We start from the raw sequence: 16,388 nt of genomic DNA on the forward strand, positions 1-16,388 counted from the left end.
TCTGGGATGTTTACGGGACCTTCGCGCAGCAATGATGCTGCTTTAAAATCACGCTTTCTAAACTCCCAACACTTTACTGGCTGCAAAAACCTGTTTCTTCATTGAACGCAACTTCTCACATCACACAGCCACTCTCGTCATCGTTGGATGGTGTAAAATACAATGTACTTTAACTGACGTATTGCTGTGGACGCCTTTACCCAGTGATGTCACTCACTGCAGAAACGGTGGCAGCAGATTTTGGTCTTGACCTGAGCGTCTTTCACTTAGACGGTGATGTTTAGGCTGGTAGTTTTTGTGATGGTTTTATTTAGATCATGGTGATTAGGGGCCCTGGCACCAAAACGGGATCATCTCTCGGGGTTGGACTCTACCCCACTGATGTCCACAGAGGAAATTAAATGAACGAGCTGTTGAGGAATACTGGCCTGATCCCAGAGCTCAGAGATGGTTTGCACCATGCTGTGAATTCACAGACTCAAATAATTGTCAAGATGAATCGTAAGCTTGGGGCTTTGGCGGAGATTCATTGTTTGGCACAAAAGATGGATGCCATCAAGGAGAGAGTGGATGAATCAGCACGGATTGGGATAGATTAACGTCCATTATTGGGATTTTGAGAGGTTGAGGACCAACAGACTGTAAGACAGAGAGGAAATTATCTCTGTCTGGCCCCAAAACAATTTCTAATCGGACTCTGGCGCCCTTGAGCCTGCAAGGCTCCAACGAAAACTCCCCCCTCAGAAGATATGTGGAATGTGCCGCCGCTATGGCAACTCAACTCTGCCTCCTTTCCCAGCCTGGACGGGACTGCGGGAAGGCCGCTGAAACATCCAGGGTCACTCCAACCCTCCAACCCTCAATGTTCCTCCCCCATCCACACTGAGGTGACATGCGCTGCTTATCGTGGCTGCAGGAACTGAAGTGGGGATAGTCCCAACCCACCACCCCACCTAGTGGACACTTATGTTGTGATGTCTGAAGTCTGTTGCATATCTGTCTGAGGTGGGTTTTTTTTTGCAGAGCAAAGCTGCCCTCCTGGTGGAGGGTAACTCTGAAGTGCCTTTTTTCCCTCCACCTGAACCAATCCTCATGTAACCCTCTCTTATCTCTATTAAGGTAGCGCGACTCAGGGTTACGAATGACCACAATCACCAATTCTTGTCATGTGTCTTGCCCATGTATGTCTGATCTCTGAACTGTGTGTTCTGAAACTCTAATTTCCCTCTGGGATTAATAAAGTATCTTTGATTGATTGATTGATTGAATGCAGGCAGATCCATTGGCCTCTCGGAGGGCTGGCACACGGAGTCTTCCCGTGTGCCAGCCGGTCGGTTCCTAGAAACGACCTCATGGGTTGGACTCCCTTCAACAGTTACTTCATAGGATCTGTGAGCGTTTTCTCACAGAGAAACAATGAAAGAAGCTTTAAATCATCACAACACCGAGGATAGAAGTCCCTCTTTTACAGATCATTTGTTTTTGGAGATATTTTCAAATGTTCCACAGAATCCACCCGAGTTAAAAGTTCAAGAAGCTAAATCCGGTCCTCACACCCTGGCATCGTCCCGGTCTGCCCACAATCCTCAGTGCCAGCAGGAGGTCGGGTGATACGTTCTAGGGGGCGCTGTTGATCTGTTTTGCTACACATGTTCAGTAGAATAAACTCAATCATGTCCAATCTGATGCTGAACTTAGACAAAGTTACTGTTTACATGTGTTTTTGATTAAAAATGGCCGACTTGCTGTTGGATTTAGGGCTGGCGTGTGCCATGTGTGGAACATTTCTAGAATGATGGAATTTGCTGCCCCAGATAAAAATCACTTTTATAGACTAAAAACGTCACAACTGTCCGTGATAACCGGATAGGCTTCGTTTTCCGGAGGGACTGAAAATGTGCAACGTGACTTTGCATTAATAATTAAATAATAATAACCTGAGTGTTGTCTCACCTGGCCTCACCACAGGACCACGCACCTGTTGTTATCATCCCAGTAGCACAACTATTCGATCTCCAACAGAAAAGAGCATTCTGCCCCTCCAGTTGTCCCGTTTACACATCCTCAGAGAGGATTTAAATCAGTTCTGACTCTTAATGCTCTTACTTGTGTTTATTTATCATTCTTATGCTATTTTGATCCTCCTTTTAAAGTCTATGATGTGTTTTATATAGTGTTCAGCACCCTGGCCTTCTGTCACGGATGTGGAAGGTGTTATACAAATGTATTTTATTGATTGTCTAAAGTCCCGTAGTCATCCCACACTCGTGAAGTTCATCTTAATGTGACCCATCCCTGTGGGGAGCGGTGAGCTGCCGCTGTGGCCGCGCTCAGGAACCCTTTGGTGGTTTCACCCTCAATCCATCTCTAAAAGCTGAGCAGGGAGACGTCGAGTCTCATTATCAAAGTGTTGGGTATGACTCCACCTGGATTTGAACCCTGATCTCCCAGTCCCAGGGCGGACTCTACCACTAGGCCACTGTTTCAAACGTGACAGCAAACCGTCTTCCTGCTTCAGCCACCAGCCAACATCTCACAGGGCTCCATTTAGAAGCATCAAAAGATGTGAAAAGCCTCATCTGCATCTCTGCCAACAACAGCTGCCCACAACCGTTTTACAACTTCCTAGTTGATGTAAAGAACTACAGATTCCGGCCTGCAGCTGGAGCTTGTTGCACTTCCAAAAAACACAGATAATCTCGTAACCTTTGATTTATTGCAGTCTGCACAGCCCCCGCTTCGTGCTTCAGAGTGGACACTATCTGTTCGCCACAGCTGATCTGAGAGCAGATTTTCACTCCTAATATTATAGATTTGGGTTGTTTAATCCTCAAAATAACAGTCGTTTGTGGACTTAAACAGATTTAGATCTCCGGTGTCAGTTTCTGACTTTCTCACCTGGTAGGTTTTACATGACATCACCTGCAGCAGCCGTGTTTTCCAGGATGAATGAAAGATTGGACATTTTTGGGAAAGCAACAGTCTTAAACAATCCCAAGCTCCGGCACTCCGTAGGGGTCCGTGCTGTAAATGAGCGTACTGCCAAGTTTGTTGAGCACAACTTTTCCATTAGAGACGCAGATTTAGCGGTCGTAGCCTCGAAACAAGCATCTGGTCCCCATTAACAGCGCTGTTAGGGCAGCTTTGACACAATGATGACAAACTGGCCTATGATGTCATCGGCTGACAAACCGTCTAGCTCTGTAAATACAAGTCAAGTAAGAAACAGCTTCGATTCTAACCATAATCAGCTGCCCCACCTACCTTTACCACCCATACCTCGTTCTCCTGGAACCAGGACGTATCCACGATGATGTCGTCCAGAAGCCCCGCCCCCAGTGCTGACGTTCTCCAGCATCCCCTCCAGATAGGGACTTTTCATTAGAACAAAAACAAGTGGTATCAAGTAAATGCGCACACAAATGACTTTATGGAAACAGCATAAAAACACAAAGTACACGAAGATTCAACGTTTAAGAGAATTTTGCAGGACGTTTGCTCAAATTCTGCTCAGAAGTTTTAATTTCTCACATTTCTGACCTGCATGAGTGTTGCAGATAAAAATGTGAACATTTTGTCTCTAACTGGCTCCCATCGCTTTTCTTTAACCTTGCTTTAACCAGATGAGTCGCTACAGTTGCAGGTCTGCTTTTTGGTAAACGCCACCTTCCCAAACTGCCGCAGTCTGCAGCTGATGGTGCAAGCACACCTGAATGACAGAGTCTCAGTGACTCACTGCCAAAAACAATAACAGGAAGCTGCCATTTCCCACCTACTGAGGGTCGGAGCTTCTCGCTGCACATCTTAAGACTCCTGGGATGTGAAACCCATTTCCTCTCAGCGGGACGCCACTTCTCCCTCTTTCATCCGTCTTGCTCTGGAATAAAGAATGACGTTACATAAGCGAGGGGGAAGGATCCCCACCTTGGTGAGTGAGAGGCACAGTGCTGAGAGCCAAGTAGACTAAATGAAAGTCCAAATATGATGAGTGGGAAGAGGGAGGCCTGCTGGGTGTGCAGCTGCAGGGTTGTCGTTTCCAAACTCACAAATCCACATCGCTTCACTCCTGTGCCGAGGATCTGAAACACTCTGGTGGCGTTTCGCAGCCACAAGTCAGATTTATCAGGCATTTTTCTCTTTTAGCCTCTTGTCCATAACTAACTAGTTACCGTAAAGATGTGCACATACAAGTTAAAGCGAATGCCGTGTTATGGGGGTGGTAATGTCTTTTCCTGCTAAGGTTGAGAAGGTGAAGGCTCTTTCTTCTGTTCGGCCTCTGGAATTCTCATTTCCTGGTCTGGTTTTCCATCCAGCAACTCCATCTACTCATCCTTCCAAGCCAACATTTATTCTCATGGACCGGAAAAAAGAAGACAAGGATGGATGACAGGAAGTAGGAATGTGGAAGAGATGACAAACAGGGAGGTGTTTCAGCAACAACTCGAGTTTTCATTAGATAATTAGTTGCACCTCATAGTTCATTAGACACGTCTCTCCATGATGAGCTCAGTGGGGAAATTCAAGAGCCTCTCCAAAGCGAGGTGGGTCCTCTGAGGAGAACGGATGAGCTTTCATGGAATCTCTCCAAAAGTTACAGACATACTTCAGTCTGGAGAGGTGGCTCAAACGTCTGGTGAAGCAAACCGCAGAGAATCCAGAACCAGAGCTGTCTAACGCCACTAGAGGCAAGAGTGCAAATAAAGATCTAAGTTTAATACAAAACATGTTTACGATCTTTGCACAAAATCCATCTCACATGATGTGAGTTCAGCTGTTTAATTCTTGACGTTTTCAGTACCTTCCAGAATGAGTTGTCAGGGCTTTGTCACTTTAAGAAAACAAGCTGAGGCTGGCCACGCCCACCCATCTCCCACTCAGGCTGCTATAAGCTGAGAAGCTCTGATTTCTGGGAGGGGCTTGGAGCAGAGCTGCTTTTTGCACGTGAGAGGTAGCTTGCTTTAGACATAATTCCTGAAACCAAAATATTTTATCCATGTTTGGAGCGTTTATAACAGCAGTAGAGTCCCACATGACCACACTAAAGAATGCAACGGGTGAGTTTTGCATAGCCCCCCCCCCCTTTAAACATGACCCCGTACCCTTCAGAAATACTGATTAAACCACTTTCAGAAGCTTTAAATCTTTAGTCCAACACATAAAAAAAACTTGATTAGTGGCATTGTCCTCTTCCTGAAAAGAGCAAAGACATCTATAAAAAACAAGAAGCTCAGATATGATTGAAAAGGGAGTTCCCAGATTCCCACGACTCATCCGTTTGATGTCATGAAAGCACCGGAGCAGGGGCGGCGTTAGGCCCGGCTACTTGGGCTGAAGCCCTGGATGTTTTATGAAAATCCACGGATCTAAATCGCGGAAGTAACATGCAGTACCAAAGTCCAACAGAGAGGGAGCAGCTGGCAGTAGTTTGTATACAGCCTGCCTGAGCCTCCACCACTGAAGAAGAAGCCCTTCAGCAGCCGGCTTCTTCTACACTCTCTGCCTGAAACGCATGAGTGAAGATGGACATAAGGACGTTTTTTAGACCAAAAGTACGGCGACAGAACCCCAGCTTTGATGAGACTGGTGCTGACTCAGGTTTGTGAGTCTTATTAGAAAATATTTGTTGTGCTGCTGGTTTGCCTAAAGTTAGCTTACTATCAGGTAAAGTTGTTGGAGCAAGAAAGGGAATATTTACTATCATCTCACACTAAACACTAACAGGAACTATACTCTGCCCTGAATATGCTTAATATGTAGCTTCAGATTAAAAATTATGTGGTACAAGACATATATGATATTGACTAGTGCGTGTTACGTGTGTGTGTGTGTGTGTGTGTGTGTGTGTGTGTGTGTGATAAGCCCCGGATCTTCTTCAGTCCTAAATCCGCCCCTGCACCGGAGCCCTGTAAAACAGGAGGGACGACTATTTCATGACAATCAGGATCCTCTGACGGGTGACGGCGCTCTGATTAGATGAAGATCTCCAGTTTTGAGCCCCAGAAAAGCACAAAGACAGAAAGAGGACGGGCGCCAACACGCAGGACTGGCATTCAAATGTGGCTTTTTATTATTACTGCTGAGAGGCATACATCACAGTGCAAACCGTTCTTTAGAAAAAGTACAATACCACTGTCACGATGGGTGCTAGTAAATCCTCGGTCCTGCAGGGTGAGGCTTGCTCGGTCCTGCAGGGCAGTGCTTTCCAATGACACCTAAAAAAAGACAAAGCAACAAACTGTGGCCTGGTGACGACGTGCTTTAGCACCCAGATCACAAGATGACGCCAGATGAATTTAGAGTACATATAAATATATTTGACACCAGTGTGGCTGCAGCCCCCCATTAGTGGAAAATTGTGATTTATTTCTGCTCAGCAACAGAAAAACAAAGCGATGGAAAGAAAACACGAGGGCTACAACACAATGAGGCGCGGAGCAAAAACAGGGAAACAAAAACGAGCCAGTGCACGAGTAACAATGAGTGGTATTTGTCTGCGTACAGTACGCATGAGAACGCCCGGTGTTACTGCAGTTCCCTCCCCCTACGCCCCGTCATGCCCCCGTTCCCCCTCGCATGTGGCTTCTATTAGCGCGGAATGAGGGTCGGAGGAGCCGGCGTTCCACTAAATGATGTCAGCTCAGACTCAAATCTTCAACATGGCAGAAAAACAAGAGCAGGGTCAGCATTCCTAATGCTGAAGCTCCCTTCTGACAGGGACAAGCGGGAAACAACAGGGAAAGGCGGAGTTAAAGAATGCATGCGAGCGTGTCCTTGTGTAAACTGAAGCTGGAGAGCCTCAGGAGCAAAGAGCTGCAGAATGAAAACGGAGAATACTCCAGCGGTGGAGTTAGCAGAAGGCTGCATCCAGACAATCACAACATCCATAGACATACAAGCTACTTTTTTGGCTTTAAGCTGAGGAGGAACGCTGGGAGAAAGTTCAGAACAGTTGCACAAAAGAGGTTTTCAGTCATTGCTTTGCTGCAGCGACGCCGCTGGGCGAAGCTGCGAAGACGACGGACCTCAGACCTCGCTCCCGCCCAGGCAGGCAGCGCCTCATCCGCCCAGAGAAAAGCTGTGTTCAGTAGACATGTTCGTTTCGCATGAAAAACGTTTTTGTGGGGCTTCACATTATGTTCGCGTGTACATAGAAAAGGGTAAAAGCTAAAAAGTACAGAATACATGAAGCACCACGGATTAAAACAGTCACAACGATCCGCTCGGCTCTGACGTTGCATTAAAGGAAATACTGAGTTTACATAAATGCTGCATACAAATGATAATACTTTAAGGTTCGGATTTTCTGACTAAATCACAATAAAAGTGGGAAATAGCACCGGGTTTCGGCATCTCTGACCTGAGAAAACTTTGTGAGACATCGAAGAGGTGGCTGGTTTTCCACTAACTTCCCTTTCCTGCTTCTCAAAGGCGACTGGTCCCGTTTTATTTACTTTTTTTATTTTTACACTTCAGAAGCCTCATCGAACAAGGAAGGGAAGTTCTGTCCATCCTGTTTTGAGTTTACGCGTCGCTACAGGAGTAAATCCACGGAGTGTTTGTCGGCTTGCTGCAGGAGGGTTTACAACCGAGCCGCGGACTTGTGCAACCAATTGAAACAGTCAAAAACACGACCTCCAACCCCTGATGAAGGAAAAAGAATCTGAGAGGTTGTTGGGTCTGTTGAGGTTAACTGTGGCTGTGGATCAGTCGCGTCTCCTCTCCTCTCTGATGTGGTCGTTTGTGTGGGGGTGGGGTGGTCCTGAGGGTTAACCGTAACGGGTGTCCGCTTTGTGTCGCTTATGAACGTCTTCCTGTTGGAGACAGACTGGACAGCAGGAGCCTTTTAGCTTGACGGGATGCTTGCAGTCGAGTGTTGGACAAGACTCCACGAAGCAGGTCACCTGGGCATCCTGAGGGGGGCAGCAGAGAGGATGCGTCAGGACAAGTGACAATATGGTGCTCCTTTAACTCATTCACTGCCAAATTAGCATTTTTTTTTTTACTGTGTGTGGGCGTCGGACGAGCCCCCACGCCGTGAGAACAAACATCCCAGCTCTAAAGCCAATCTTCATCCGCGTACGTCACACGTCGTGATCAGGAAGCAGAACATCCATGTGTTAGGAGATCGTTTTGGGCCGCTGCTGTAAAATAAGTGAGGCGCGAACCGGAAAAGCTTCTGCCGATCACAATTCAACAACGGATTATGACAGAACGGATAACGCTCGAAACGCGCCGATTCTTCCTGATGTAAGAGGTGAGTCTCTGCTTTGTTTTGGTTGTTTTGGCGATGACATCATCCTAGCGCGCAACGTTCTGTGACTCTTAAAAAAACCCCAGTAAAAACGGCGAGAAACGCTGGCTGTGAACGAGTTAAAGGCTAAAAGGTTCGTTTTGGAGTTGATTTAAACTGTTTTCTGGCTTTTAAAGGGTGACGAGGCAGGTTTGGCTCCCGTTTTTAACATCTTAACAGATGAAATGCACCCTCAGGCTTCATTAGTGTCTACAGGAGTGAGTCATCACTAACTTAAACAAATCAGCTGTGTTCATGATCCAAAACAGGTGTGGGGAAGCCCGGTCCACCGAGGGCCGGTATCCAGCAGAGTTTAGCTTCAACTCTGCTTCAACACACCTGATTTCAATCAGCAGGCGATTAACAAGCTTCTGCAGAGCCTGATGAGCTGCTGAACAGGTGAACCAACCGCTGAATCAGAGGTGTTGGAGCAGAGACATGCAGGACCGGGGTTCCCCACGCCTGATCTAAAACCTGCAGGAAACATGCTGGAAGCGAACTGCAGCGCCTGGTTTGTCTGCTCAGTTGTTTTTTAAAGTCCAACAGACCGGACTGGCACTCTGAAGTTGCAAGTGGAGCATTCTGGTCACAGGGGGTGATGGGGCTGGGTGGCTTTTCATTAACCCTAAAGGGTCATTTTAGCACATACTGGCTCAAGAAAATGATTTAAAACTATGAAAACGTTGCAAAGGATCCCTTTAAAAGCTTCACTTTGTCATTCTCTGGAAACCACAGAGAATCGGACGTGAGAGATCAGAGGCGGCGAGGTTCGGAGTGCAGCTGCATCCCAGATGGAATAACTTAAAAATGGAGTGTGGCAGGTGAACGCACCCCGATGCCAGGAAACCAAAAGGGCAGAGGGAAAGAAATCGATGGGCAATAAAACAGACGAGCACCCCACAAACAGACGTGGCCGCGTGTTTATCTGGTGTGGTGTTTGACGCTTTCTGGGTAAAACATACGCTGCATTCACACGTAGAGCAGGGATCCTTTCGCCACCGTTCGCCATCGGTTCGCTCACGACCCTCGCCATCAGTGCAGTCGGTCTTGTGCAGTCGGGCTTCGAGTCTTTTAATCTGCAAAAACAACGAGGAGAAATAAAGTCAGCGTGGATTCGAAAGATCCGCCGTTAACATCTGCATGAATCACACGCGCCGAGAAGCTCGGTTTGCAGAAGAAACAGCAAAGATCTGAAACTGTTTAAAAGTTTATAGAAAGCAGAACAGGAAAATAATTGTTTTTAAAACGATAATTTCAGGAGTAAATAAATAACAATTACAAGAAAATGTAAGATAAAAAGTTGAAAAGATGCTAAACAATGTAACGGTATGAAATGACTGTTTTCCCTCTCCGCTGACACAGAACTAGTCTGCATGAGATATGGTCTCAAGCTCTCAGGCATTTGTTATAAACTGCTTCTCTCCAGCTCAACAGAAGAACGAAGAAAGGACTCTCTCTTTTTAATAAATCACAGAACTCTATTTTAATAAAGCTAATCTAACAAAGTGTTCGTCAATAAATAAGTTGTGACCAATCTGTGAAATCAAACTATTAATTACTTTATTATAATCCTATAGAATATAATAAGTAATATGACTTTAAATGTTTCCACTAGGACTGATCTCACGTAGCGTTAAGACATGACACGTTGCTTTTACTGATCCAATCAGAATCTGCCAGATCTGACGGAGGCGGGGTTTTGGTGGTGTTTGGTAAATCTGTCATCTTTTCATTCGACCATAAACCAAAACATCCAAAGTATAAAACTATGCCCACGTCATCTTTAACGCCAGTTCAAAGCGTTCTAGAGAAGTTGTCGGAGTGGCCAATCCGTAACTTTCCTCTTCAGCCGAAAGAACCAACGACGAGCTGGATAAAACCTGTTGCTGTTCCACCTGCTGCAACGGTTCCTTTCAGAATAAAAGCTGAACCATCACGACCCAGGTTTGGGTCTCGCTAGACGCCAACAAAACTGTCGTGACCCGGAAGTATCTCAAGACTGGTCTGGTCGGCAACCGCTGCTTTTCCTACCGGCTTCGGTTCCAGAGAGTGTCAAGCTGGACCTCGACATTCCTGATCTAGACGGGGACTTCCGCTAAGGGTACGTAGGACGGCGAAATGGCGTCGAATGTGTTTATGAATCTCCTAACCAAAGCTTAGCGCGAAGACATCACCTTCACTCCCATCAGAACGAATCGTTTCTTCGGATTTGCTGGTTCTGAGCAACATTCCACATCACACCATTCTCCGTCTCATCCACCTTAGTTACACCATACATTTAGTGTTAAAGTTAGTCTAGTTTCATTTGTTTAGTAATAAATTTTTAAACTTTTAAACTCGACTCTCTTCTGTTGTCTCTGAGTGAATACGGAGCTGTTATCTAATCCCTGCAATAAAAAGTTCCAATCTTCTGGTTTAAATAACCCAACAGATCCATAAGGTTGGTTTCCTATTTCCTATGGAATCCTACGTCTTATGGCTTATTAAATAACATGTAATTTAAATCATTACAACAACGAAAAGTTTTAAAAAAATCATTTTTAAATAAAATTTAAAAAAAAGTTTCAACTGTCCCCAAAAACACTGATAAAACGTGTTTTAGTTGGCTTAGTTGGAATTAAAAGATCCTATGAGGTGCAATCCCACTGATGGTGAAATAAATAAATTAAATTAATTAATTAAATTCTAAATGATTATAAAAAATAAATCTGCGAATGGCTAATAAATCAATTTCTGCTCTCAGACTGACTCAAAAAGCGTCGACGTCTCTCATCAGTAGTTTGAACAAGCCCTTGGATATAATCTCAGGAAACGCTGTAAAATGTTTGTAGTGACCTTGAACTTGACCCTTCGGCCGCTCAGACGGACGTCTGAGCTCAGACAGTCGTTAAGGCCGCCTGCTGCAGAGACAAACATGCAGCTGTGAGGACCCACCTGCTTCCGTAAGCTCGTGATGGTCTTCTGCATGTCGGAGACAAACTCCTGAAAGTCTCCAGGCGACGGCTCGCCACTTTTTTTAGAGCTCAGAGTAACATTTGCAGGACTCTCTTCGTCTTGTTTGAGTGAACTGTAAAACAAATGCATACATATAAAAAAGATGCAAATGTAGGGTTGGAAGCCTCACTTACACCTTCGGCATGACAGGAATTTCCATTTTAAATCATTCCTCTGATTCTAACTCAGCTTGACGGCGTTGATCGCTGCTGCAGCAGACAGAGGTCCAGGACTCTCATTCCAACTTTGTGTCAACGTGGATTAAAAACAAAATCATTTTATCTCCAAGAGTGTTTATATGCAGGATTCATTTGCCTGTTCGGACATGCAAAGTGCCACTGGACCGTTTAACTTCACGGTTCAACCTCATTTCCAACTCTGCACTCTCGTTTTGGAGCAGGAAAGCGTTCTAAATCCACCCAGAGTTCGACTCCGAGCCCGGATTATGTCAAGACCTGCAGAAACGTTTCAATCACAAATGCTTCCATCATGTGTCTGTGCAGAAATCAACGCATCAATGCAATTATCCGGTTTAAACGTACAAAGGTTGAATCAGTTCAACAGAGCAGCGTAAAGGATTCCTCTTAACCAGGCGACATTTTCAAACCACGGACACAGAGACGACTCAGCCGAACCGTCTTCGGTTCCGTTACCTTTCCTCCTGAATGCTGTTAGCTGGTTTCTGGTCTTTGTAGCTGTGCTCAGCTGATCTTCTTCCTCTGAAGTGGTAGGACAGGGCGTTGAACTGACCCTTGGTTCTGCAGTCTGGTGGAACAAACAACAACTACTCAGCAACAGAGGGAGCGTAGAGGAAAGGGGAGCTTTGAGCCTAATTTTAAAGCACTCTGTGCAAGACTAGGACCACTGCTGAGACATTATGAAGGTTACAGCTCTTACCCAGAGTCCAGATGATGACATGAATTCTTTTAAGCTGTGGAAATGTAAATTTCCTTGCAGTCATTATGAGGGTTGCTTACCCTCGCAGCAGTCCTGCCACATGCGCAGGTCGATGTGAGGGATGTCGTTGCAGCTACCGTAGCCGTGCGGCAGCTGGGCCACTGTGAACACGTCCTGTTGGACGTGCGTGATGTTGTCCCCGTTATCGCAAAGAACCCGAGCCAGAGAGGCCTGTTTCAGCTGGGTCAACTGGGCGGGACTGAACACGCCTGGATTTTCGTACCAGAACCTAAAGACAAGAACAGACGAAGGAAACCAAAACAGTGACATCAAATATCTTCTTAAAGCTGCAATCACAAGCTAGCTAGCTCTTAACCACAAACACAGCCACAGAACGCTGACCATCACCCCCTGAGCCACGTCCGTCTGATACAGAGGAAACGAGGCAGCGCTAAACACCAGTCACCATTTTCTAGGTCCAAACGTCTTTTGTTGCCTTCAAAAGGTGATTATCTTTTTGGGACTCTGGTAGTTTGTCCTAAAGCTGAAGCGGTAGCAGCCGGCTGTTTCTCCTCCGACACTGAGCGGAGAACCTCTCACACCAGCAGTGTTCTGTTGCTGAATACGTGAGTGTGTGACGAGTGGGGGACCCGGGGCGGTGCCGTGGTTCAACGGTGCCGACGACCGGATGGTCCGGTGGTTGGTTTAGGTCCCAAACGTGTTAGTGGTGGAGGTTTTTGGACAAATGCAAGAGGTCCACTTCTTTATTTATTTAGAATCTCCACAAAATATTTTTAGCTCTACTACGTTAGAACGTCGTTAAGAAGCACGAAAAGAAGTAGAAGAAGAAAATATCATGTCTATAGCGCCTCTCAAGATAAAAATCACGAGGCGCTTCACAAAAACAAAAAAGTTAAAATATAAAAAAGTATTTAGAAAATGTTTAAAAATATATTTAAAATGAGCAAAAAGAGACAATTGTGATAAAAAATGTGAAGAAAGAGAGAAAGTGAACAGGAAAGAGGGAAATCAGTGGATCCTGAGGAAGGTGGAATAGGTGGGAGAGCAGAATAAAGAGAGAGAGGTGAAGAAGGTCATACAAAAGCCAGCTTGAACAAGTGAGTCTTCAGCTGCTTTTTAAAGGAGACCACTGAGTCCACTGATCTCAGGCTCAGGGGGAGAGAGGTCCAGAGTCTGGGGGCCACAGCAGCAGATGATCTGTCACCTTTGACCTTTAGCCTGGTGCTGCCCAACCAGTAGGCTTTGATCACTGGACCTCAGGGACCTGCTGGGGGTGTAGGGACTAAGAAGATCACCAATGTAAGATGGTGCTTGTCCATGTAAGGCCCTATAGACCAGAACCAGGATCTTGAAATGAACCCTGAAGGTGACTGGCAGCCAGTGAAGCTGGAGGAGAAGCGGGGTGATGTGGGTGTGTTTGGAGGACTTGGTCAGAAGCCGAGCACAGGCGTTCTGAACCACCTGTAGACGGTTCAGGGAGGTTCTGCTCAGACACGTGAAAAGAGAGTTACAGTAGTCTAAGCGTGAGGAGATGAAGGTGTGGAGAACTGTCTCAAGTTCAGAGCGGGACAGAATGGGACTCAGCTTAGCAACGTTCCTGAGATGGAAGAAGGAAGAGCCAACAAGAGAACTGACATGAGAATCCAGGGTGAGAGCTGGGTCAAAGGTCACACCAAGATTCCTGACAGAAGGTTTGGTGTGAGAAGCAAGCTGACCAAGAGAGTCTCTGACTTTGGGAACCAGCTTGTCTGGGGCACAGATGAGGATCTCAGTCTTATCTTCATTCAGCTGTAGAAAGCTCCCACCATCCAGGCTTTGATAGAGTCTAAGCAGGTGTGTAACAGCTGCAGCTTAGACATCTCATGGGGCTTAAAGGAGATGTACAGTTGGATGTCATCTGCATAAAGATGGTAGGAGATTCCTTTGAAGGAGCTCAGGATGTGCTGAAGAGGAAGCAGATAGAGGAGGAAGAGCAGAGGCCCCAGCACAGAACCTTGTGGGACACCATGGGTAAGGGAGGTGGTGGAGGACCTAAACTTGGAGACGGCCACAGAAAAGGAGCGCTCAGAGAGATAAGAGGAGAACCACTCCAGAGCAGATCCTGATAGGCCTACCCAGTCTCTCAGCCTCTCCAGTAGCAGGTGATGGTCAACAGTGTCAAAGGCTGCAGTCAGGTCCAGCAGGACCAGAACAGAACAGTCCCCTGCATCACTGTGAGTCAGAAGGTCATTAGAGACCCTAAGAAGAGCTGTTTCAGTAGAATGAGCTCTACGAAAACCTGAATGGAAGCTATCATAGATGTTATGTTCATCAAGAGCAGCTGTGAGTTGTTTAGCCACAACCTTTTCCAAGATCTTGGAGATGAACGGAAGTTTAGAGATGGGTCTGAAGCTGCTATGGAGAGAGGGGTCGAGACTCAGTTTTTTAAGAAGCGGGTGGATTACAGCGTTCTTAAAGTAAGCAGGGACCTGACCAGAGACCAGAGAAGCATTAATTATAGAGAGCACGCTGGGACCGATGGACTGAAAAGCACTTTTAAACAAAGATGAGGGTAAGATGTGGAGGGGGCATGCAGAGGTCTTCATAGAGTTAACTAGTTTGGTTAACTCAGGCAAAGAAACAGGAGCAAAGCTATCTAGGATGATGGGCCTGGTTGGAGTCGGGAGAGGCGGCGATAAGGCTGAAGGAGACATGCTAGATCTAACCTTATTGACTTTGTCCACAAAGAAAGACAGAAAGTTCTCACAGTCTGCAACAGAGTGGATGGAGGCTGTAGGAGAGGCAGGAGAGACGATGCTGCTGATGGTGTTAAACAAGACCTTGGGGTTCCCTTTGCTCTGGGACACCAGGTTGGAGAAATAGGAAACCCTAGCGTCTCTGACTGCAGAGTTAAAGGATGTCAGAAGATCCTTTAGGTGCAGCAGATGGACGTGGAGATGGGTTTTCTTCCACAAACGCTCAATTTTTCTGCATTGGCGCTTCAGGCTGTCATTAAACCAGGGAGTAGGGTTCACTGCAGGACCTGATCTGGTTCTGACAGGACAGATGTTGTCCAGAATGGAGAGGCAGTGCTCGTTAAACTGAGAAGTTAAGGAATCTGGGTCGTTATCAGAAGAACAGGGTGGATCAAAAGCAGCAGAAAAGTTGCTAGCTGTGCTCTCATTAAGAAAACGAGAACTAACCATACGGCGAGCAGGAGGTGGGGACGCAGAAACTGACAAGTTAAAGAAAATGCAATGGTGATCTGAAATATAAACGTCCTCAGGACAAACACTGTCAGCATTTAGACTCAGGGTAACAACGAGGTCCAGAGTGTGTCCCCTGGTGTGTGTGGGGCCAGAAGCATGCTGGGTAAAGCTGAAAGTGTTTTAAGATGGCTCGCTTTGCCGTTGTAGCGTTACGTTTAGCATGTTTAGGATTCCACGTACCTGTCGCCGTCTCGCACACGTTTGAACTGCAATGCCAGCAGACACATGAGGGTGGGCCCCAGTCTGCTGCCAGGGACCAGGTCCTCAGCCATCAGGGATGGGAACAGGTCAAGGTTCAGAGGAGTGCCGTACAGTCTGCCGCCAAAGGGGAAACATTTCAACGACAAAATAAACGGTCAGTTGTGGCAAATCCAACGAAAACACAGCTCCATCTCTTAAACATTGCTCTTCAGCCAGTTTCCTCAACCCGTCTGTAGATTTTACATTTACCGTCGCAGCTTCTCTCTGACATCAGGATTCCTGATTTCGTTCCTCAGGTCATCGAACGTCTGAGCGGAGGTCAGGTTACAGAAGGTCCTGTAGTCGTTGTATGGTGGGATACCGTGGTCCCTTCCTCTCTGAATATTCATGGCAGCCAGATCCAGAGCCACAGCATGAGCCATTGAGAACAGCCTCTCAGTGAGCTCCGTGTTCAGAAGCTGGGAGGAAACACGCATTTTTCCGGCTACGCCAAAGAGCCCGCGGAGGAGGGGGTCGATGCCGCCCTCATTGACAATACGAAACGGAGAGAAGAAGGCCCGGTGCAGAGAGAGGTGTCCTTGGGATATGGGTTCAAAGTTTTCATTCAACCGGTACAGCACCGGGTTGATGAGGGTGTGTCCAAAGCGGAAAGCAGCAGTGGCAAAGGCATTAAAGACGCCTGCGTTAATGTTGGGGTTATAACTGCTGTACGTTCCCATCATCTTCATACCTGCATC

The 16,388-nt window shown here is 46.5% G+C and overlaps 1 protein-coding gene across 3 annotated transcripts in view; it reads right to left on the reverse strand.

Annotated features, from left to right (window-relative positions):
• Window positions 1-7,534: 7,534 nt before the first annotated feature.
• Window positions 7,535-16,388, reverse strand: part of LOC107391713 (peroxidasin) — a 51,077-nt gene continuing 42,223 nt past the window's right edge. For all 3 annotated transcript variants that reach the window (XM_054741946.2, XM_054741947.2, XM_015969135.3), the window contains 7 exons: window positions 15,901-16,388; window positions 15,631-15,765; window positions 12,262-12,470; window positions 11,938-12,049; window positions 11,225-11,357; window positions 9,253-9,366; window positions 7,535-7,910 (listed from right to left, as the gene is read on the reverse strand). The exon at window positions 15,901-16,388 is cut by the window's right edge and continues 9 nt beyond it. In XM_054741946.2, coding sequence (XP_054597921.2) covers window positions 7,767-7,910; window positions 9,253-9,366; window positions 11,225-11,357; window positions 11,938-12,049; window positions 12,262-12,470; window positions 15,631-15,765; window positions 15,901-16,388 — 1,335 coding nt within the window. In that variant the 3' untranslated portion in view covers window positions 7,535-7,766. The remainder of the gene's footprint in view (window positions 7,911-9,252; window positions 9,367-11,224; window positions 11,358-11,937; window positions 12,050-12,261; window positions 12,471-15,630; window positions 15,766-15,900) is intronic.

This window comes from Nothobranchius furzeri, chromosome 18 (genome assembly GCF_043380555.1).
Source record: "Nothobranchius furzeri strain GRZ-AD chromosome 18, NfurGRZ-RIMD1, whole genome shotgun sequence".
Classification (NCBI taxonomy): Eukaryota; Metazoa; Chordata; class Actinopteri; order Cyprinodontiformes; family Nothobranchiidae; genus Nothobranchius; species Nothobranchius furzeri.